We start from the raw sequence: 23,819 nt of genomic DNA, 5'->3' as shown, positions 1-23,819 counted from the left end.
CCCCAGGCCCCCTGCCTCCAATCACCCCCTGCCTCCATCCCCCTCTGCGGTGCCATCACAGCCACCATCACCACCTGCCTCCAATCTCCCCCTGCCTCCATTGCCCCCTGCCTCCATCCCCCTCTGCGGTGCCACCGCAGCCACCATCACCCCCTGCCTCCAATCACCCCCTGCCTCCAATCTCCCACTGCCTCCATTGCCCCCTGCCTCCATCCCCCTCTGCGGTGCCACCGCAGCCACCACCACCCCCTGCCTCCAATCACCCCCTGCCTCCAATCACCATGCGCAGTTCCAAGCCCAAACTATCTCGGCTATTCTTACTGGCACATTCCCGCAACTACGGACATTTACGAACAGGGGAAAAAAGTGCCCGTTTTTACGAACTGTCCGTAAAAATATGGACGGTTGGCAACACTGGTATGCGGTGTTTCGGCAAAGTGTGATATTTAGACTTGGCAAATTTCGGACAGGTGGTGACTGAGCCCTGTGTGTCTGCAGGAAGATCGGAATAATCAGATAGATGATAAAAGCATCCCATAATATACAGAACTCGGGGGCGGGAAATAATGTTCCATAAATCTCCACCAGCCTGATGGATGAAACGTTACAAATCACTTTGAGAATTAATAATTTGGATTAGCCTTGCCCGGATCAAAGATAGCAGATGGCGCTCATATGGCTGCTGATTAACACAAATATGAAACAAACCAGTGGTGGTGCATCCATAAAGGGCGCATGGGCGCTGCCCCCTCTCTCCTGCCACCTCTCTACCACCAAAAAAACCATTATATAAGAGTCTTCTAAAAAGCCATATTACCCCTTTATAACTTATCACTCCTATTCCCTTCCCTATTTAAAAAAAGAAAAAACAAACACCATTTATATATGAGGCTTCTAAAAGCCATAATACCCCTTTATAACTTATCCCCACCCATTACCCCACTTCCCTTTCCTATTTCCCAAAAAAAAAAAAATAATTAAAGGGCTCAAACCCCTCCCTCAGTGCTTCCCCTTTCCTATTATACCTATACAGGTGGTGTTGGGGGGGGAGACCACAAGAACATTCGTAAAAAGGGGGGTGGAAGAAAGACAGACATAAAAAATAATCTCCACCACCCCCCTTCCCACTTTCTCTCTGTCCATGGGCATTTACCTAAAATTCCGGCAGCTCTGTCATGGATATGCAATAGTCTGGCAGCTTTCCCGTTTCCATCTGTCCATTAGAGGCCTGACTTGTTCTGGTTACCTTCTTATCTCCTCTCCTTCCTGTATGGCCCCATCCAGGCCATCCCAGGAAGTCTATATTAACTATTGCACGACAGGCCTGCAGTGCTGTTCAACAGTGTTGTTTGCTCAAGTTCCTGTCTGCAGTGTGCTACGATTACCTTCCTGTGTACCGTTTTTGGCCTTTTGCCGGTCCCTCACTTACCCTAGTCTGCCTGTTGCCCTGACCTCGCCTACCCATCACTACCGTTGTCCTGCTTGCTGATTCCCCTCTCTCCCTGCGGAGCGTGACCTAGTGGATCCCAGGGGTCGCGACCTGGATCCAGCTTGGGGCGAAGGCCATCCTCACCACTAGAGGCTCTGGTGAACACAAAGCTGGGTCTTAGACTCCGCGCCCTGGGCGATCTTGGGTTCATTGCTTCCTCTCTGATCGCTGCAGTCGGCTATAGGGTTCACTACCCTGTGGTGCATCCCTGACCCCCACGGGGTGTGCTTGTCACCTGGCCACAGGTGACCTGACAAGCTCTTTATATTATTCTATCTCTGATGAGTGTTGTTCCCATTCTGTCCAAATTTCTCTAAACTTGTCCTTTCTATTTTTAACCATAGAAATCCATCTTTCTGCCTCCATAATTAAATTAACTTCTTTCTTCCAATCGAGAATTGATGGGTATTAACTAGGGATGCACCGATATATATCGGTGGCCGATACATATCGGCCGAAAACAGCTGTTTTGGGGACATGCCGAAACAGCTTAAAAATTGCCGATAATGACTGCTTGCTTTTGCTGCAGTCTCTCTCCCTCCATGTTTCCTTCTCCTCTGTGCTCCGTGTATCCTGCCGTGTATCCCACCGTGTATCCCGCTGTGTATCTCTCCGTGTATCCCGCCATGTTTCTCTCTCCTTCCGTGCTCCTCCTCCACCCCCTGAAACTGTCAGGATGGAGAGCGGGGTAGGAGCCGGTAAATCCGGCTCCTTACTGTTCCGAATGGACAGAGTCAGTGATGACTGACTGTCCATTCACATAACTGAAACATCGTAAACTGTGTTTACAATGTTTCAGTTTATGAATGAAGAGAAGCCGCTATCTTCTCTTCATTCATTTTCAGCGCAGCTGAAGCTGCAGAGAAAGGGACTGGGGAATCTGTGTCCCTAGTCCCTTTTCCCTGTCTCAGAGGGGAGATGTCAGAGGTCTGTTAAGACCCCTGATATCTCACCAAAGCCCCCCCCAACAGGGCTGATTAAAAAAAAAATTGCAATAAATAATGTAAAAAATAAAATGTAAATAATAATACAAAATAAAATGTAAATAATAATAAAAAATAAAAAAACACACTGACAATCCACTACCCCCCCCCCTCTAAAAAAAAAACACTGTAAAAAAAAATATTAAAAAAATCACCATAAAAAAAAAATAGTAATTATATATAAAAATAAGTCATTTTCGGTTTCGGTCTGACATATTTTTCTATTTCGGTTTTGTTTCGGTTCTTAAATTTCCATTTTGGTACACCACTAGTATTAACACAATGGTATACAAACTGTTACTTTGGATGTTTTCTTGGAATTGAGTTTTGTGAAATATGGATGATCGAAGACATTGAATGAACTGGAACCTTCCAATATGTTCACCGATGTTTGAGCTTATCTAATTCCACCCGTCAGAGATGTAATTCTTTGAAAGGAAGGAATGAGATTCCTGTAATTGGTAGGTAAGGTGAGCAGATTGCGGAATGTCACAACTGTAAACTTGCTCATTCTATAGAACGTGTTATGACAAGTAACCAGCCCGACACTTCTTCACACATACACACAACCACAATCTCCAGATAACTGCTTGTCCAATTAGTACTGCAGCTGACAAACTGAGCCGGCAATGAAGAAACTATTAGAAAAGAAGAGAAAAGGCGTGAATTTAATACTTCTCTGTATTCTTTACTAAGGAGATAATGAATGTTTATTTTAATGAACAAGAGAAAAGAAAAAAAAACAGTTTGAATAATACAATACTTATGGCAACCCTTTCCTTTGCTAGTGGTTACAGACACCATTGCCAAATATGAACTATTTAGCCACAACTCATCGGTACCTATTCAAGGTTTAAACCGGAGTTCCACCCAAAAGTGGAGCTTCCACTTAATCCACTCCTCGCCCCCTTACATGCCACATTTGGCATGTAATTTTTTTTGAGGGGGGGAGTGGGGGCTTCAGGAGGTGTGGGACTTCCTGTCCCACTTCCTCCTTCCGCCGAGGGGCTGCTAAGGTGAATAGCCTAATTGCTTTTCTGCAGCCCCTCCCTGTAGGCGATCGTCTGGGACACGTGACAGGTCCCAGGCAATCTCCTGTCCAGGTCCTGGTCCTGTCACAGGTCCAGTGAGGCTCGCGCATGCGCAGTGGGTGCCCGGCCGTGAAGCCGAAAGCTGTTACGGCCGGGTGCCCACACTTGGAATGAAGACGCCGGCCGGAGGGGGGGGAGAGGAGCGGAGCCCCGGCCGGCACGTCGCTGGAACGTGGAGCAGGTGAGTGTATGTTTAATAAAAGCCAGCAGTTACACTTTTTGTAGCTGCTGACTTTTAATAAAAAATGACTGGAACACCCCTTTAACAATCAGCCTTGAATATTGGTTATTACTTTGCACTTCAGGTCTAGCTGTGCACACCAGGGGGCAGATCCTCAAAGAAATTACGCCGGCGTATCTGTTGATACGCCGCGTAATTTCAAATTTTGCGCGTCGTATCTTTGTTTTGGTATCCACCAAATAAGATACGACGGCATGTGTGTTAGATCCGACAGGCGTACGCCTTAGTACGCCGTCGGATCTAAGATGCAATTTTCCGGCGGTCGCTGGGTGGCGTTCACGTCGTAATCCGCGTTGAGTATGCATATTAGCTTTTTCCGACTATCCACGAACGTACGAGCGGCCGTCGCATTCTTTTACTCGTTTCCGTTCGGCTTTTTCCGGCGTATAGTTAAAGCTGCTATCTGGTGGCGTACTCAATGTTAAGTATGGCCGTCGTTCCCGCGTATAATTTTGAAAATTTTACGTCGCTTGCGTAAGTCGTCCGTGAATGGGGCTGGACGCCATTTACGTTCAGGACGAAAACAATGACGTCCTTGTGACGTCATTTGGAGCAATTGCGCGGGCATGCGCAGTTCGTTCGTCGCGGGGACGCGCTTCATTTAAATGAAACACGCCCCCTACTCACCGCATTTGAATTCCGCGCCCTTACACCGCGAGAAAAACACTACGCCGTTGTAACTTACGGCGCAAATTCTTTCTGGATTCAAACCAAAGCCAGGTAAGTTACGGTGGCGTAGCGTATCTCAGATACTCTGCGCCGGTGCAGATCTTTGGGGATCTGCCCCCTGAACTCAATAGTTGACTTTAAAGTGAGGCCAAAACTTCAAGCTTGTGACTTGTCAGTGCCTAATAGGAAACTGTAATTATGAGGGTGACCTTTCTTGTATTTCCAACCCAAGCACCCCTGGAAGCAGGCCGGTGCTACCACTAGGCAACTGCTGCCTAGAGAACCCAGCCAGTGGCCATTGGGGTTCCTACTGTCTTCTCTCTGCAGCAAGCGACTAAGTCTCAGCATCAGCAGGCAGCCGCTGCTCTGTTTCGCAGGCGGCAGAGGACTTTGTCTGTGTTCCGACTCCAGAATTGAATGAAAGCAAGCAAACAATCATTAACCGCTTAAGGACCACCCACTGTATATATACGTTGGCAGAATGCCACGAACAGGCATTATCACATACCTGTTTGTGGCCCTTTAAATGCCTGCCGCGTGGTCGCGACCCTGCCGCCTTCCCTGTGAGTTGGACCGCGGGTCCTGTGGACTCGATCGCCGCGGAGATCGCCGCGGAGATCCCCGCGATCGTCTCACGGAGGTACAGTGGGGATCGAAAGTTTGGGCACCCCAGGTAAAAATTTGTATTAATGTGCATAACGAAGCCAAGGAAAGATGGAAAAATGTCCAAAAGGCATCAAATTACAGATTAAACATTCTTATAATATTTAAAAAAAAGTTAGATTTTATTTCCATCATTTACACCAGGGATATGCAATTAGCGGACCTCCAGCTGTTCCAGAACCACAAGTCCCATGAGGCATAGCAATACTCCTGACAGCCACAAGCATGACACCCAGAGGCAGAGGCATGATGGGACTTGTAGTTTTGCAACAGCTGGAGGTCCGCTAATTGCTTATTCCTGATTTACACTTTCAAAATGACAGAAAACAAAAAAATGGCGTCTGCAAATGTTTGGGCACCCTGCAGAGTTAATATCTTGTACTGCCCCCTTTGGCAAGTATCACAGCTTGTAAACGCTTTTTGCAGCCAGCCAAGAGTCTTTCAATTCTTGTTTGAGGGATCTTTGCCCATTCTTCCTTACAAAAGTCTTCCAGTTCTTTGAGATCTCTGGGCTGTCTGTCACGCACTGCTCTTTTAAGGTCTATCCATAGATTTTCAATGATGTTGAGGTCAGGAGATTGTGAAGGCCATGGCAAAACCTTCAGTTTACGCCTCTTGATGTAATCCCCCGTGGATTTTGAGGTGTGTTTAGGATCATTATCCATTTGTAGAAGCCATCCTCTCTTTAACTTCAGCTTTTTCACAGATGGCATCAAGTTACCATCCAAAATGTGCTGTAATGTTATTGAATCCATTTTTCCTTCTACTCGTGAAATGTTCCCTGTGCCACTGGCTGCAATACAACCCCAAAGCATGATTGATCCACCCCCATGCTTCACAGTTGGACAGAGGTTCTTTTCATTACATTCTGTGCCCTTTCTTCTCCAAACGTACCTTTGCTCATCCCGGCCAAAAAGTTCTATTTTAACCTCATCGATCCACAGAACTTGTTTCCAAAATGCATCAGGCTTGTCTATATGTTCATTTGCAAAGTTCAAACGCTGATTTTTGTGGTGAGGACGTAGAAGAGGTTTTCTTCTGATGATTCTTCCATGAAGACCATATTTGTACAAGTATCTCTTTATAGTGGAATAGTGTACCACAACTCTAGTGTCTGCCAGATCTTTCTGGAGGGATCATGCCGTCAAACGCGGGTTTTGAATTGCTTTTCTCACAATCCTGCGAGCTGTTCTGTCTGATATTTTTCTTGGTCTTCCAGATCTTGCTTTAACTTCCACTGTTCCTGATGACTGCCATTTCTTAATTACATTCCGAACAGAGGATATTGACATCTGAAAACACTTTGCTATCTTCTTATAGCTTCTCCAGCTTTGTGAGCGACAACTATTTTCACTTTCAGTTTTCTAGACAACTGCTTAGAAGAACCCATGGTGCTGATTGTTGGGGGAGGGTCAGATGAGTCTGGGCATTTAAAACCTTTGAGATTGACATCACCTGGTCTTCCCAGACGATGATTGAGAACAATCCATGACACTTGCAGGTCTCAGCTTTGCAAAGGGGGCAGTGCATGCTAGAAATGTATGAACAGCGATCAGTCATTTCCCCATGTCAGTCCACCCCCCCCCCCCTACAGTTAGAACACACCCAGGGAACATACTTAACCCCTTCCCTGCCAGTGGCATTTTTATAGTAATCCAATGCATTTTTATAGCACTGATCGCTATAAAAAATGCCAATGGTCCCAAAAATGTGTCAAAAGTGTCCAAAGTGTTCGCCATAATGTCGCAGTACAGAAAAAAAATTGCTGATCGCCGCCATTACTAGTAAAAAAATATATTAATTAAAAATCCCATAAAATGACCCCCTATATTGTAAACGCTATAACTTTTGCGCAAACCAATCAATAAACGTTTATTGCGATTTTTTTTTTTACGAAAAATATGTAGAAAAATACGTATCGGCCTAAACTGAGGAAATTTTTTTTTAGATATATTTGTGGGGATATTTATTATAGCAAAATGTAAAAAATATTCATTTTTTTCCAAATTGACGCTCTATATTTGTTTATAGCGCAAAAACTAAAAACCGCAGAGGTGATCAAATACCACCAAAAGAAAGCTCTATTTGTGGGAAAAAAAGGATGCCAATTTTGTTTGGGAGCCACGTCGCATGACTGCGCAATTGTCAGTTAAAGTGACGAAGTGCCGAATCGCAAAAAGTGGCCTGGTCTTTGACCAGCAATATGGTCTGGGGGTTAAGTGATTAAGCTTTGGGAAGGTGGAAATTTACACACGTACATAAGTACATTTCCATACATAACACATAAACCATGGATAACTGAAAGTGATATTAAAGGCAATTTTTTTAATAAAGAAAAAGAAAAAGATACTGTACTTACCTGGTCTGTGCAACGATGTTGCAAAGAAAGCTTGTTTTCCTTCTCTTTTGGCAGACCCCTACCGTTGCTCCTTACTTCTTTAGGTGCACCCTGTAGAAAACCAGGTGCTAAGGAGGCATCCATGCATGCATGCTCCCCTTGGGTCCCGTGCTGAGTTGTGAACGTTCACAGACCACCTTCTTCTTCCTCTTCTTCCTCATCTGTCTTCTTCCTTTCTTCCTTCTTCTTTCTTATTTTTTCTTCTTTTTCCTCCTTCTTCTTCATCTTCCTTCTACGTTCTTCTTTTTTCTTCCTTTTCCTTCTTCTTTCTTCTTTTTCCTTATTTTCTTCTTTTTCCTTCTTCTTCCTTCTTCCTTATTCTTCCTTCTTCTTCCTTCTTCTTTCCTTCTTCTTCCTTCTTCTTTCTTTCTTCCCTCCTCTTTCTCCATTCTTCCCTCCTCTTTCTTCATTCTTCCCTCCTCTTTCTTCCTTCTTCCCTTCTCTTCCTTCCTTATTCCCTCCTCTTTCTTCTTCTTCTTTCTAGTTTGGGTCCCGTGCTGGGTTGTGAACTTTAAGAGACATTCTACTTCTTCCTCCTCTTTCGCCTTCTTCCTTCTTCGACCTTCTTCTTCCTTCCTCTTTCTTCTTTACAATATAAAGGTAAACAGTACAGTTAAAATACAATTAGATACAGGAGATTTAGGAGGGCCCTGCTTATGAGAGCTTGCAATCTAATAAGGTGAGGTGTGTGGTACTGTAAAAAAGATAATAGCTGTGAGGGATGAGCTAATGGAACAATTAAAAGTTCAGTTTTTAGGTGAAGGTTAGCTACCCTAAATAGATCAGTTTTCAGGGATCACCTAAAGGTGGACAAAGTAGCAGATAGTTGGATAGATCGGGGTAGGGAGTTCCAGAAGATGGCAGAGACTCTGGAGCAGTCCTGGGGGAGACCATAGGAGGAGATGCCAAGGAGGCTAGAGAGCAGGAGGTCTTGGATGGAGCATAGAGGGTCTTGAGAATTCTTGGGGGAGACCATGGGAGATGGCAAGGGGTCTAGAGAGCAGGAGGTCTTGGGAGGAGCATAGAACATGTGGAGATGTCCAGGGGAAGACCATAGAAGGAGATGGATTATGAAGGAGCTAGAGAGCAGGAGGTCTTGGGAGTAGAGTGGGTCTGGAGAAGTCCTGGGGGAGACCATGAGAAATGGAAAGGGGGCTAGAGAGCAGGACATCTTGAGAAGTGCATAGAGGCTGTGGAGAAGTCCTGGGGAAGACCATAGAAGGAGAACGATTATGAGGGTGCTAGAGAGCAGGAGGTCTTGAGAGGAGCAGAGATGCTCTGGAGAGGTTCTGGGTACACCATAGGAGGAGATGACAAAACAGCTAGAGAGCAGGGGGTATTTGGAGGAGTGAAGAGGCCCTGGAAAAGTCATGGGGGAGACAATGGGAGGAGATGACGATGTGGGTTAGACTTTCCTGAAGAGATAATTTTTTAGGGATTGCCTAAAGACGGACGGATTAGGAGATGGACAGATTGGGGTAGGGAGTACCATCTCTGGAGAAGACTATGGGAGTGGATGGCGGGGGGACTATAGTGCAGGAGGTCTGGGGAAGAGCATAGAGGCTCCTGAGAAGTCCTGGGGGAGATCATAGGAGGAAATGACAAGGGGGCTAGAGAGCAGGAGATATTGGGAGGTGCAGAGAAGCTCTGGAAAAGTCTTTAAGACTATGGGAGGAGGTGACAAAACTAGAGAGAGCAGGGGGTCTTGGAAGAAGTGGAGTGACTCTAGAGAAGTCTTGAAGAGACTATGGGAGGAGGTAACGAAACAGCTAGAGAACAGGGGGTCTTGGAAGAACTGGAGTGGCTCTAGAGAAGTCTTGAATAGACTATGGGAGGTGGTTACGAAACAGCTAGAGAGCAGAGGTTCTTGGGAGAAGTGGAGTGGCCCTAGAGAAGTATTGAAGAGACTATGGGAAGAGGTGACAAAACAGCTCGAGAGCAGAGGGTCTTTGGAGAAGTGGAGTGGCTCTAGAGAAGTCTTGAAGAGACTATGGGAAGAGGTGATAAAACAGCTAGAGAGCAGGGGGTCTTGTAAGGAAGTGGAGTGGCCCTAGAGAATTCTTGAAGAGACAATGGGAGGAGGTGACAAAACAGATAGAAAGCAGAGGGTCTTAGGAGAAGTGTAGTGGCCCTAGAGAAGTCTTGAAGAGACTATGGGAGGAGATGACGAAACAGATAGAGAGCAGGGGGTCTTGGGAGAAGTGGAGTGGCTCTAGAGAAGTCTTGAAGAGACAGACTATGGGAAGAGGTGACGAAACAGCTTGAGAGCAGGGGGTCTTGGACGGAGTGGACAGTGGGGAAAGTCATGGAGGGGAGTCAATGGGAGGAGATGACAAGGGGACTAGAGAGATGAAGGTTTTGGGAAGATAAGAGAAGATTGGTAATGTGCTGTAGCTCATACTGTAACCAGCTCATTATGGGAAGAAGGAAAATCGAAATGAAGGAAGCGAGTAGTCATAAACCTGTCTCCAAGGACTGAGTGCCAACAGCATCTTCTGCTAAATTGGACAATGAACTAAAAGCAGCAAGTCATAAAGGGGTCGTATTTGCCCAGAATTAAAAGCATTGTCACCTTTGCATTTGAAAGCAGTTTAAGCGGCTCTTAAAAACGTTCTTTTCCAAGATGAATCTAACTTTGCATGGGTGGACGGAGCAATGAATTCTGTAATATTTACTGCTCTGCTCTGGTCTTTTTTTCTCTTTTTTCCTCCAAGGCTCTCCTGGAGAACAGTAGATTGGAACGCTTAGAAGAGTGATAAAATAATATCACTCCAGCTTAATGGCAGCAAATGATATTAAAGCACAAGAGATAATGAGGAGAAGAAGGTTATACTATTTTATATGTTCCATAAATCCACAGCGCTCTCTCAATAACTTTTCATTCTCTACCACTGGAAATCCATTAATTGTTGGGCTGCAAAAAGCAAAACGCGCAGGAGGGTAGAGGAATTTGATGGAGGTATAACATATCGATTTTTTGTTGTGTTTTCTTTCCTAATAGAGGAGGGGGATGGGTTATCAACTGCTTTGATCTAATTTCACAAAACAAGAGTCTTGCTATTGAAACTCAGTGGCTCTGGCTAGGCAGCTTTTATGTAAATGTTGGTTATTGTATTTGCTGTGGTAGTTATGGCTATTGCTGTTATGATATTTGTGTACCTTCTACAATATAAATTTAGTGTGACAGTGCGAAACCCTGCCACTGTGAAAATATAGGGGAAAATTACGCATGATTCGCATTAAGGCCTAATGCAAAGTTCCAGATTATCGTTTCTGAGCAGAGAAAGATGGGTTTTTGGCTTTCTCTGGATTCTGTAAAGCTGGATTGAGGCCTGGAGCTTGATGTTTCTAAAGTGTCTTGGGTGTCCAGATTTTAATGGGTGCCAACAGCCTGTGTGCAGTGTCCGTGTCAGGAAACGGTTTACCCGCTGGTGGCGCTGTCGGTCTCTTGGATTGCAGTACCGGTGTCCACCAGTGGGTGTCTACTAACACTCAGGATCTGTAGTGGAGGGATTCACCTGCTGGTGGCACTGTTAGATCCTTGGGCTGTAGTACCAGCGGGTGTCTCCCGGCAGTGTGGAGCAAATAGCACCTCCTACGATCAGGTGTCACTTGAGGCTAATTACAGGCATGCATATAAATGCCCGGCAACTCACACACACAAGTTGCCTTGGTGTTATCCTTGCGCCCTGACCTGCTAGCCTGTTACCTGATCCCGAGCCTGTAAGCGATCCTGATTCCGAGCCTGAGCCTGTATCCGATCCTGATCCCGAGCCTATCCTGATCCTGTCCCTCCTGTGTTTCTGTTCCCTTTCATCCTTGCCCTGCAGCCTGATCCCATTCACCTTCCCCCATCGGCTGATTCCCTGTGTATGGCCCCGGCCTGGCTTACGTTTGTGATTCTGGATCTGCCCTTTGTTTATCTGCTGATCCTCTGCGTATGACCCTGGCCTGGCTTACGTTCTTGATTACGGTATTCCCCATCTACTGTGTATGGTTATTTGTTATTTGTGGGTCACTGTTTGGTTTATTGTCACTGTTTGGTATTGGAGATGTTTGTGTACTTATATATTACTAATCTTACAGCGGAGGTCCACCCGTTTTTTTTTTAAAGCCAGCAGCTACAAATACTGCAGCTGCTGACTTTTAAAAAATGGACACTTACCTGTCCAGCGCGCCCGCTATGTCAGCAGACGAGGCTGAGCAATCGTTCGATCCTCTGCTGCTTCCGCCGCCATCCTCGGTGAGGGAATTAGGCAGTGAAGCCTTGCGGCTTCACTGCGCATGCGTGAGGATCGCAGTGCGCCGTCACTGGTCCCCGCTCTTTCCTGGGAACAGTGCTTCCTAGAAGACAGCGAGGGTGTGACGTCAACGAGGCTGGACTCCCCGCGGGAGTCAGAACCCGGAAGTGGTGCAAATACCTGTCTCAGACAGGTATCTGCACCCCCCTCCCCCCTGAAAGGTGCCAAATGTGACACTGGAGGGGGGAGAGATCCAAAAAGTGGAGGTTCACTTTTTCTGTGAACCTCCGTTTTAATAAACGTTTTTATTCACTTACATGCATTTTGGTTCTCTCTGTGCAGTCCACACAGTCTGGTCTTACCTGGTACTTGACAGTCTGTATATTTTTAAGCCTGAGGATGGCTCAGACTGCTCCCATATTGGAGACAGGAGGTCTCGCCCAGAGGTCAGAGGTGCCCCAGCCAGGAGTCAAGAGACAGGAGGTCTCAACCAGAGGTCAGAGGAGCCCCAGCCAGGAGTCAAGAGACAGGAGGTCTCACCCAGAGGTCAGAGGAGCCGCAGCCATGAGTCAAGAGACAGGAGGTCTCAAACAGAGGTCAGGTGCCCAAGCCAGCAACCAGGAGACAGTAGGTCTTGTTCCAGAAGTCAGGTGGGCTGTCAGGTGTGGTTGTAAGGAGAAACTCTATCCAGAGGCGCTGCAACTAGAGTCTGTGAGCCATGATAATAACTGGGCAACACAGTCAGAGGGACAGGCCAGAAGAGCCATGGCATTTCTGACAAGGGAGCCAGGTAGTCCGGTATTTTTAGTTGACTAATCATGTTGATATGGAAGAACACCTGGGTGTGCCACTGAGGTTTATGTGAACTTTCGATTTTGTTCAATTGAAGTGGGCTGCCATCCCCTTAAATGTAGTTTTAACTGGTGCAACTCATTGGGAAAAAGCATCTACCACAAGAGCATAATCACCTTAACACAATAATGGTAACAGCACAGTGAGCATAACTTATTGCTCCATCCAAAAATAATACAGCAACTTCAGGCTTCCCTGTGGCTATGTTTGGGTTTCAATATGACTTCCACTTATACAAACCATGGGATACTAAAGAGGTGCAACCACATGTTAACCCTTATATATTCACAGCAAACTTTTGCTTAAAAAAATCTTAGATTCTTAGTTCACATTTGTAACGGACTGGCCCGTGATACCCAGAGACTTTTGAAGGATGTGGGGTACTCCTGTGCCAGCTTCACTAATGACTCTTGGGTCTAGGGTCATCCTATGTCCACTAGGGGGCATAGGATGACTGAGAACTGATATCTTGTATTACATGAGATGGGAGAATAATGATAATTCATGTATTGCAGGATACAGTATCTTGAAATATTACAAGTGGTTTATTCTGACCCCAACAGGTCAATAGGACAGTATTCATTCATGTGGGAACACATAGACTGTTGAGGTGCTAATTAAGTCTACCTGGCTGTAATGATAAAAGCTTGCTGTGATTGCATTCTATTGTCTATTGTGCTAATTAAGTCTGCCTCTCAAGAACCTTTCATTGTGTATGCTAATGACACTGTATTGTGTGAAAGTTCTATTGATGATAGATATGTGTTGGCAGTCTGAAAGGTCAGATGTCTGACCTTTCAGGTGTAGTGGATTAGCAGGTCAATTATGTTTACTAAATGTGTTTTATGTAGCAGGAGGGAATATCTTATCGCAGAGTCAGAAAGTCTGTCTAAGATGTGGATTGAGGGGGACTCGTTAGGACCCCTTTGTGTGATGTTGTGGGTGGAGTGAGTCATTGTCCAGATTTGGTTTCTAACTGTAGTTAGAAACTGAGTTTATCATTAAAGTATTCATTCGTTTTGGAACCAGAGACAGAGCTGTGTGTGTCTTGTTTCTGGGGAAATCCAATGGATCGTGTCTGCTGGATTGTTGGAGTGTCGGATAAGCTGTCTTGGGTTGGTGGAATGGAATATCGTAAACGGTGTTAACCCCTGACCGTTACAGCATTGCAATACATGTTCAAGCTAGTCAAATGCATCAAAGTGATCCCTCTCTGGCCAAATGCATCAAAGTGATCCCTCTCTGGCCAACTTCATCACACTTCTTCCTCTCTGGCCAACTGTGTCAAAGTGTTTCCTTTCTGGCCAAATGAATCAAAGTGATCCCTCTCTTGCCAACTTGTGTCAAAGTGTTCCCTCAATTGCCAACTGCATTAAAATGATCCCTCTCTGGCCAACTGCATCAACGTGATCCCTCTCTGGCCAACTGCGTCAAAGTAATCCCTCTCTGGCCAACTGCATCAAAGTGATCCCTCTCTGGCCAACTGTGTCAGAGTGATCCCTCTCTTGCCAAATGCATCAAAGTGATTCCTCTCAGACCAACTGTGTCAAAATTATCCCTCTTTGGCCAACTGGGTCAAAGTGATCCCTTTCCTGGCCAATTGCGCCAAAGTGATCCCTCTCTTGCCAACTGTGTCAAAGGGATACCTCTCTGGCCAACTGCATCAAAATGTTCCCTCTCTTGCCAACTGCGTCAAAGTGATCCCTCTCTGACCAACTGCATGAAAGAGAACCCATTTTGGCCAATTGTGTCAAAATGATCCCTCTCTGGCCAACTGTGTCAAAATTATCCTTCTCTGGTCAACTGCGTCAAAGTGATCCCTCTCTGGCCATCAGCATCAAAGTGATTCCTCTCTGGCCAACTGTATCTAAATGATCCCTCTCTGGCCAACTGTCAAAGTGATCCAACTCTGGCCAACTGCATCAAAGTGATCCCTTCCCTGGCCAATTGCGCCAAAGTGTTCCCTCTCTTGCCAACTGTGTCGGAGGGATGCCTCTCTGGCCAAATGCATCAAAGTCATCCCTCTCTGGCCAATTGTGTCAAAATGATCCTTCTCTGGTCAACTACATCCAAATGATCCCTCTCTGGCCAAATGCATCAAGGTGATCCCTCTCTAGACAACTGTGCCTGCTTTTCAACCATCCCTGTTGTCAGTCCAGGTGTATTAGAGGGCTACAACCTATCCATTTTTAGGGCCTAACTATTCTTTGTGCATAGAGGCTCAACTATGACCATTAGATGTACAGAGCAGACAGAACTGTTCACAACATCACATTTGGTCTCCACCACACTAACTAAACATTTCTGGGACTGTCTAAGATAGAAGATGTTATCAATAATGCATCAAATGTTTTGGATTGTGAAAGAAAACTGGAGATGCAGACATATGCAAGAAAACTCCATTACTGTCCTACTGAGAAGGGAACCAAGAATCCGAGCACAACAAAGCAACCATGCTATAAATATAGAGCCATACCTGAGATGGCATTGGAGAAATCCTTTGTGTTTCCTCTTGTATAACAGACAAGATCCTGATTTCCCTACCTTTTGTAGATCAAACAGTTCAGGAAAAGTCAGAATCACAAAGGCAGGAGAAGCTTTATGTTACTTTTCTCTTTTATGATAACAAAGCCCTTTGATGTTGTTGGGTCAACAGTTCCATCTCTAGCAGACTCCGGTCCACGTCCTCCGACCCTCATCTACAGGACCAGGGAATGGGATGAAAGTTCCATTATTTCATGTTTCTGTTCAAATAAAACTTTGTAACAACATACAGAAGAATTTATATATGTATATATATATCTTCTGTATGCAAAGCCTCTTCAATGCAGCTGATATATATGTATGTGTGTGTATATATATATATATATATATATATATATATATATATATATATATATATATATATATATATATATATAATATAGTTTTGGGCAGGTGTAAAGAAATGCTGCAAATATATATTTTAATTGTAAATTTTTAGCAATTTACAAATTGCAAAATGCAAAAATCTAAATTAACCACTTAAGACCCGGACCTTTAGGCAGCTAAAGGACCTGGCCAGTTTTTGCGATTCGGCACTGACAATCCAGTGCGACGTGTCTCCCAAACAAAATTGACGTCCTTTTTTCCCCACAAATTTCTTTTGGTGGTATTTGATCACCTCTGCGTTTTTTATTTTTTGCGCTATAAACAAAAATAGAGCGACAATTTTGAAAAAAATGCAATATCTTTTACTTTTTGCTATAATAAATATCCCCCAAAAATATATCAAAAAACTTTTTTGTGTTCCTCAGTTTAGCCCGATACGTATTCTTCTACATATTTTTGGTTAAAAAAAATCACAATAAGCGTTTATCGATTGGTTTGCGCAACATTTATAGCGTTTACAAAATAGGGGATAGTTTTATTGCATTTTTATAAAAAAATATTTTTTTACTACTAATGGCGGCGATCAGCGATTTTTTTCATGACTGCGACATTATGGCGGACACATCGGACAATTTTGACCCATTTTTGGGACCATTGTAATTTTCACAGCAAAAAATGCATTTAAAATGCATTGTTTACTGTGAAAATTACAATTGCAGTTTGGGCGTTAACCACAAGGGGGGCGCTGAAGGGGTTAAGTGTGACCTCAACTGTGTTTCTAACTGTAGGGGGGTGTGGCTGTAGGTGTGACGTCATCGATTGTGTATCCCTATAAAAGGGATCACACGATCGATGACGCCGCCACAGTGAAGAACGGGGAAGCTTACACACAGCTCTCCCCGTTCTTCAGCTCCGGGGACCGATCGCGGGACTCCAGCAGCGATCGGGTCCGCGGGTCACGCAGTCCTGGTCACGGAGCTTCGAAACGTGTCGCGGGCGCGCGCCGCGACCCACGGCTGGGCACTAGCACAGGACGTACCTGTACGTGCATGTGCCCAGCCGTGCCATTCTGCCGACGTAAATGTGCAGGAGGCGGTCCTTAAGTGGTTAATTGTAAATTTTTAGTAATTTACAAATTGCAAAATGCAAAAATCTAAATTAAATTAACATTTGGTTTGACTTCCCTTTGGCTTCAAATCAGCATTAGTTTTTATGCCGAGTACATACGATCATTTTTTGGCATGAAAAAAACGACGTTTTTCGGCATGTAGAAAAAACTTTTTTTCCAACTTCATCATAAAAACGATGTTGCCCACACACCATACTGTAGTGGCGGATTTTTTTACGTCGTTTGCGTAAGGCTTTTTCCGGCGTAACGTTACTCCTGCTATATGAGGCATAGCCAATGTTAAGTATGGACGTCGTTCCCGCGTAAAATTTTGAAAATTGTACGTCGTTTGCGTAAGTCATTGGCGAATAGGGCTTTGCGTTCACGTCGAAAGCATTGACTATTTGCGACGTGATTAGGAGCATGCGCACTGGGATACGTTCACGGCCCGCGCATGCGCCGTTCGTGAGAAATGTAATTTACGTGGGGGTCATGTTTTATTTACATAAAACACGCCCAACTCTTAACAATTTGTATTTGGCGCGCTTACGCCGGCAAATATACGCTACGCCGCTGCAACTTACGGAGCAAGTGCTTTGAGAATACTGCACTTGCCTCTCTAAATTGTGGCGGCGTAGCGTAAATAACATACGCTACGCCCGCACAAATTTACGTTGCCGTACCTGAATCTAGCCCATAGTTTATAACGTCGTTAAAAAATAGAGCATGCTCAAATTTTTTTTTTCATTTTTCAGAACCCGAAAAATGATGTGAAGCCCACACACCATCATTTTAAATCACATTTAACTTTGTTTTTTTAATGCCGAAAAATGATCGTGTATACGCGGCATAACACTTGCACACTTTGTACACTTGCACAAAGTCAGGGATTTTGTAGGATTAGAGTCGGGTATATTATTAACCAATTATGCCAAGCAGGTGCTAATGATCATCAATTTTATATGTAGGTTGAAACACAGTCATTAACTGAAACAGAAACAACTGTGTAGGAGGTTTAAAACTGGGTGAGGAACAGCCAAACTCTGCTACTAAGGTGAGGTTGTAAAAGACAGTTTCATGTCACGGGTGATACACCATGGCAAGACTAAGCACAGCAACAAGACACAAGGTAGTTATACTGCATTAGCAAGGTCTCTCCCAGGTAAAGAGTTTGAAGCCGACTGGGGATTCAAGATGTGCTGTTCAAGCTCTTTTGAAAAAGCACACATAAATGGTAAATTTTGAGGAGTGTAGACGCAGTGGTTGGCATAGAAAACAAATGCAGCAAATGAAAGACACATCATGGTTACTTCCCTCCCACATCAAAAGATCTGCCATCAGCACAGAACTGGTGGAAACCAGTGGGACCCAGGTACACCCATCTACTGTCCAAAGAAGTCTGGCCAGAAGTGGTCTTCATGGAAGAATTGTGGCCAAAAAGCCAAACCTCCGACGTGGAAACAAGGCTAAGTGACTCTACTATGCAGGAAAACATAGGAACCGGGGTACAGAAAAATGGCAGCAGGTGCTCTGGACTGATGAGTCAAAACGTAAAATATTTGGCTGCAGCAGGAGGCAGTTTGTTGGCGAAGGACTGGGGATCAGTACAATGAGTGTCTGCAGCCAACTGTGAAGCATGGCGAAGGTTCCTAAAAAGTTTGGGGCTGCATTTCTGCAAATGGAGTTGAAGATTTGGTCATGATCAATGGTGTCCTCAATGCTGAGAAATACAGGAAGATTCTTCTTCATCATGCCGTACCATCAGAGAGGCTTGTGATTGGCCCCAAATGTATTCTGCAGCAGAACAACCACCCGAAACATACAGCCACCGTCATTAAGAACTATCTTCAGTGTAAATAAGAATGAGGAGTCCTGGAAGTGATGGTTTAACCGCTACAAATTCCACTTTATACTTTATACCAGTGGTCCCCAACCTTTTTGGCACCTGGGTGGGGTGCTGTGGAAGAAAATTGTGCCAAGGCACTGGGGGGTTATGTGCTTTTTTTGCGGGCAATTTGTCTGGGAAGTGGCTGGTGTTTGCGCTTCAATAATCACCACACCATGGTTGATATGGTTGCTATACATCGTTCCCGCCAGTAAAAACACACTTCCTGCTGCAGGGTGACATCGCCAAGTCACTGCCTGGCAATTAGCGGCGATGTCAGGCTACTGTGCTTTCTACTTCATTTAGGTGTTGGGAATGTCTATCAGGCAACTAAATAATAATAATAAAATAAAAAATCACCATTTATGTGTTGGCATTTATCAACAAAAAATTAAATACAATGAAATAATTAAAAACGGACATAACATTTGGGGTGTTTTATTTCCTCCAACAGAAGAGAAGATTTGGACCATCGTTCAACACAACATCACCGATCGGACTGCCGTGCGCGGAACGATTTCTGGGAAGCCGTACTCCGCGGCATTTAACTACGGAGGCAGCGCGGAGCAAATGGAGGCCCTAATCAACAACGCGGAATACTGCGAGCAGGAGGCGGCTTATCACTGCAAACATTCGCGGCTCCTTAATTCTCCAAGTAAGTGAACCTTTCAATAGTTCCGCTGAAACTTCTATTGTCGCTTATCTGTTTTGTATTTATTTTTATTTCCCTAGTTTTGATTGCTAATTTAAGCCAGGTACTATTCATTTTTTTTTTTTTCATGCAACTCTTTAATATATATTAAAACAATTATCAATTTACCTTTATGTTTAACACCGAATTAGCATTGATCATCCCCTGAGGAAGTAGAGTACATCTGAGAAACACGTAGCAGTAGTCTCCAAACTGCACCCTGGGAGCTTCATGCGGAAAATCGCTCACTTTTATGAAGGGCACAATTCCTCCCGATGACACCAACAATGGGGCCCAACCACACCAATGATGGGGCAAATTCCTCCCAATGACCCCAATGAAGGGCACAATCAGTGGCGACTGGTGGTTTGTGTTTGGGGGGCCAGTGGGCAAACAACCCCCCCTTGCAGCACCTCAAACCCCCCCTTGCTGTCTGCTGGTCCACCGGCACTTATCCCATCTAGGCAGCAGGCAGCAGCAGGGATCGGGCAGCAGCGGGCACATCGGGCAGCAGCGGGTACATTGGGCAGCAGCGGGTAAGGGCAGCAGCAGGGATCGGGCAGCAACGAGCACATAGGCAGCAGTGGAGCATGGGCAGCAGTGGGCACATCGGGCAGCAGCAGGGAACGGGCACCGGTGGACATTAAACTGCATTGGGAAGCGGCTCCTGTGCCTTCTCCACCTAGCTTCTACTCAGCGTCTCCTCCCCTCCTCCTAGGTGTCCAATAGGATCGCCTGTCCTTTTAGTCAATCGGGTAACGGGTATCAGACCCGCTTCCCGATTGGCCGGGAGGAAGAACAGTGTTGCAACAGCGAATATTCATTCGTTGTTGCAACACGACTGGGTGGGCTCATGGCGCATTTCTCTGCACCCCGAAAGCCCACCCTATTTTGAAGCCTATTAGAGCCTCTAGCTCTAATCCATACCTCCCAACTGTCCCTGATTTCGAGGGACTGTCCCTCATTTGGATCAAAGTCCCTCTGTCCCTCTTTCCTCCTCATTTATCCCTCATTTTGGTCTGATCTATACAGTTGTATATAAAATGGACTACTTCTCTATCAAAAATAGTTTCCCAGTGCTAACCCCTTTATCCAATTTCTAAATTGCTGCATTTGTAAATTCCAAAAACAAATATAACAGAACAGTAGTGGTAAAAAAGCACTTGTGGGTTTAACCAATCATTTTTTTTGTACAGTTCTCCTTTAAAGGGGGGAGTGGCAGGGTGTGTGTCCTATGCCTGTATAGTTTTGTTTATAGGTGTCCCTCATTTCCATTTCAGAAAGTTGGGAGGTATGCTAATCAGGTGCCTTTATAAAACACACCCCTGCCCACCACCGCCATTGGAATTCATGCACCCGGTGTCCTGACAGGGCTCGGGCGACAACTTGTCCCGGATTGTTCGGGACAGTCCCACATTTTGCAGGTCTGTCCCGGGCACCTTCATTCCAGGACAATACAGTGTCCCAGAATGAAACTGACACAGCCACACCCCCGGGCCCGCAAAAAAGGTCGCCACATCACCATTTTACTCACTGACAGTACTTGTCCTGGCCGGGAATGCCTGGAGGAGCACAATCCCCGCCCCCTGCTTGTGATTGGAGAAATCATAAATCCCGCCTTTTGTGTCCGATCACTTTTCTGTGATTCGTTACAGCACAAGCTGGTTTTTGGGAAGGGGGGGGGTTTCCCTGAAGAGGTGTTGTATGTGGAGTAGCGTTTTTTGGGGCCTGGCGGTGGGGTTGTGCGACTTACCAGTGCCCATCAATGCTGACCACTGACCTACCTGCACTGACCTACCTGCACTACATGACCTAACACACACTGACCTACTGACAATGGCATAGATACACACACACTGACTTACCTGAGCTCAGCCGTGGTGTCAGTCACTCATCACTGTCAGAGAGTAGAGGTCAAGGAGCTGCCATGCCAAGGAGAGGAGCTGCCATGCCGAGGAGAGGAGCTGCCATGCCGAGGAGCAGAGGGAGGAGAGCCGCCCACCCGAGCAGGGATATTGTAACTTCGGCGGCTGCATTTTGAAATTCCCGCCTTCTGGAGACTCTGCAGGCTATGATGGACGGCGACACACCACCACGTCACACGTTCCATGGTCCTCCTGGATTGGCGCTGCAGGCTCCAGAAGGCCGGACCTATGGCACTCGACCGAACTCGGCCGCACTCGGCCAAACTTGGCCCCAGCCGCACTCGGCCGAACTCAGCCCCAGCCGCATTTGGCCAAACTCGGCCCCAGCCGCACTCGGCCGAACTCGGCCACAGCCGTCAGCCGCACTCGCCCATCAGATCAGTCCCAAGCCCCGGCGCTCGGGGCTAACAATACAAACAATAGGTAAATAGATTCGGGGCTTTTCGAGGGCCCATTCGTGGCTCCAGCCCCCCAAGCCCGGGCCTAACGACGCCCCTGCCCTACGGACTAAGACTGGGATGCCATTAAAGTTCATGTGCGTGTAAAGGCAGGCGTCCCAATACTTTTGGTGATAATATAATGTATACCCCTAAGATTCAAGAATATACATTTAACTAGACAATGTGTTCTTATCCTGGGGTTCAGTCATTAGTGTGTTGACCTTTCAGCCAGTTAGGCCAGAAATAGGACCCAAGGCAGAGCTGTCACCTGCCTGTCTCTACGCCTCTATCCTTGAGATTGGGGTTTTCTGACATCCAGGCGATGGAAGAACGGTTCCATTTCCCGAGCTGCGCCCAGACTGACAGGTAATAACATTTCAGGAACTTGCTCTTCCAGACTAAAATAACTTCTCAATAACTCTCTGAAGGGTCCCCGCGGTCTGCCAGCGAACTTAATAAGTCCCATCACATGCAAACAGCACTCCAAACCCACACTGGAGCCCGGCGTGAATTCATTTCTATGAGATACTTATCAGGTGGAGATGAGAATAGCTTCCCGGCAGAAGCACAAGTTTATTTTCTGAATGGATTATGTCTGTTCCCTTTTGGCTGATGCAATTATTTTTGGGTAAAGCCTAAAGCACAACGGAGGGGAAAGTTTTGGTTTATCCAAATAATGCCTGGAAGAACTTTTTCCCATCTCTATTTTTCCTAAATAGCTTCCTTTCCCTCAGTGCCGTCCTCCTTCACTTACCTCATCCTTCCATTTTGCTTTTAAATGTCCTTATTTCTTCTGAGAAATCCTCACTTCCTGTTCTTCTGTCTGTAACTCCACACAGTAATGCGAGGCTTTCTCCCTGGTGTGGAGTGTCGTGCTCACCAGGGCCATCTTAATAGCATCATGGGCCCCTGGGCAAAGTAATGCTCCGGGGCCCCTACAATGATGACAGTGCAGGTAAACAGACATTAAGTACCGTATTTATCGTGGTATTGAGCGCTCCGGCGTATAGCGCGCACCCCTAAAGTGGACCCGCATTCCTGTAAAAAAAAAAAGATTTTAGTACTTACAGTTTTGGTGTCTTGCGCGGCGTCCATCGGCGGCCTTGTCGGGTCCGGCGTCCGTCTGCGGCTTCGGTGGTGTCCTCCTCGTCGGGTCCGGCGTCCTTCTGTGGTGTCCTCCCCGCTCGATCCCCGCTTCCCACGCTGAGTTTGAACTACTGCGCCGGCATATACCAAGCGCAGTGCACTCGTGTATAGTCGGGCAAGCTCGGCTCCTCCCGCGGTCACGTCCTGTGCGTTCTGTACGTCCGGGACGTGACTGCGAGAGAACCCGAGCCTGCCCGACTATACACGAGTGTACTGCGCTTGGTATATGCCAGCGCAGTAGTTCAAACTTGGAGCGGGAAGCGGGTATCGGCGTATATCGCGCACCCACGATTTTGCCCTGAATTTTCTGAAATTCAGGGCAAAAAAGTGCGCGATATACGCCGATAAATACGGTAGGTAGGAGGCAGACTGCCTCCCCTTTGCATCTATCACTCTCAGTGCCATCATGGGGCCCCCAATTTTAGGGCAGTGTGGGCTAAAGGACCAGCTGCTTTGGGGAAAGTGCAGGGGGCCCCCCATGCAGCTGGGGCCCCTGGGCAGTGCCCAGGTGTGCCCTCTTATTAAGACAGCCCTGGTGCTCACCCCCTCCCTTGGACAACAGGAGGGTCAGGACGCCCACTAACACACAGCTCCTTTCTCTATCTGCAACGTAGAGAGCGTCCTGACTCTACTGTAGTCCAAGGGAGGGGGCGAGCACGACATGCACTAAGGTGAAAAAAAAACGAACCATTACAACCCCTTTAATGCAAGCTGCAGATTTAAAAATATTGAATATTGACTTTTGAAGGGACCTAACATGTTGGAAGTGTTTTGAGATTGGGTTCAGTGCTAGTATAAAGCCTCGTACACATGACCAGGATTCCCGGCGGTATAAAGTCTGACGGGAACACCCGAGAACCTGCTCGGTAAGTTTCCCCGTGTACACACGGCTGGGTTTCCCGTCTGGAAAACTGCAGGGAGAGCATTGGTCGGGAATCCCGGCCATGTGTATGCTTCCTCACAGTGATTCCCCATAGGAAAACTGCCGGGTTTAAAACTGCCGGGAATCCCGGCGGGAAAATAGAGAGCAGGTTCTCTATTTTCCCGCTGGTGATTTCCGGCAGTTTTCCTGTCGGGAAAACTGCGAGGAAGCATACACACTGCCGGTTTTCCCGGCCAAAAGCTC

General features: G+C 46.1%; 1 protein-coding gene across 1 annotated transcript in view; it reads left to right on the top strand.

Annotated features, from left to right (window-relative positions):
* The window catches only part of LOC120944456 (contactin-associated protein-like 5), a 189,918-nt gene that overhangs the window by 50,925 nt on the left and 115,174 nt on the right, over positions 1 to 23,819 (top strand). Inside the window, exon 9 of the mRNA XM_040358515.1 lies at positions 18,946 to 19,146. Coding sequence (XP_040214449.1) covers positions 18,946 to 19,146 — 201 coding nt within the window. The remainder of the gene's footprint in view (positions 1 to 18,945; positions 19,147 to 23,819) is intronic.

Source organism: Rana temporaria, chromosome 6, assembly GCF_905171775.1.
Source record: "Rana temporaria chromosome 6, aRanTem1.1, whole genome shotgun sequence".
In the NCBI taxonomy this organism is placed as follows: domain Eukaryota; kingdom Metazoa; phylum Chordata; class Amphibia; order Anura; family Ranidae; genus Rana; species Rana temporaria.
This window is presented reverse-complemented; position numbering and strand designations above follow the sequence as displayed.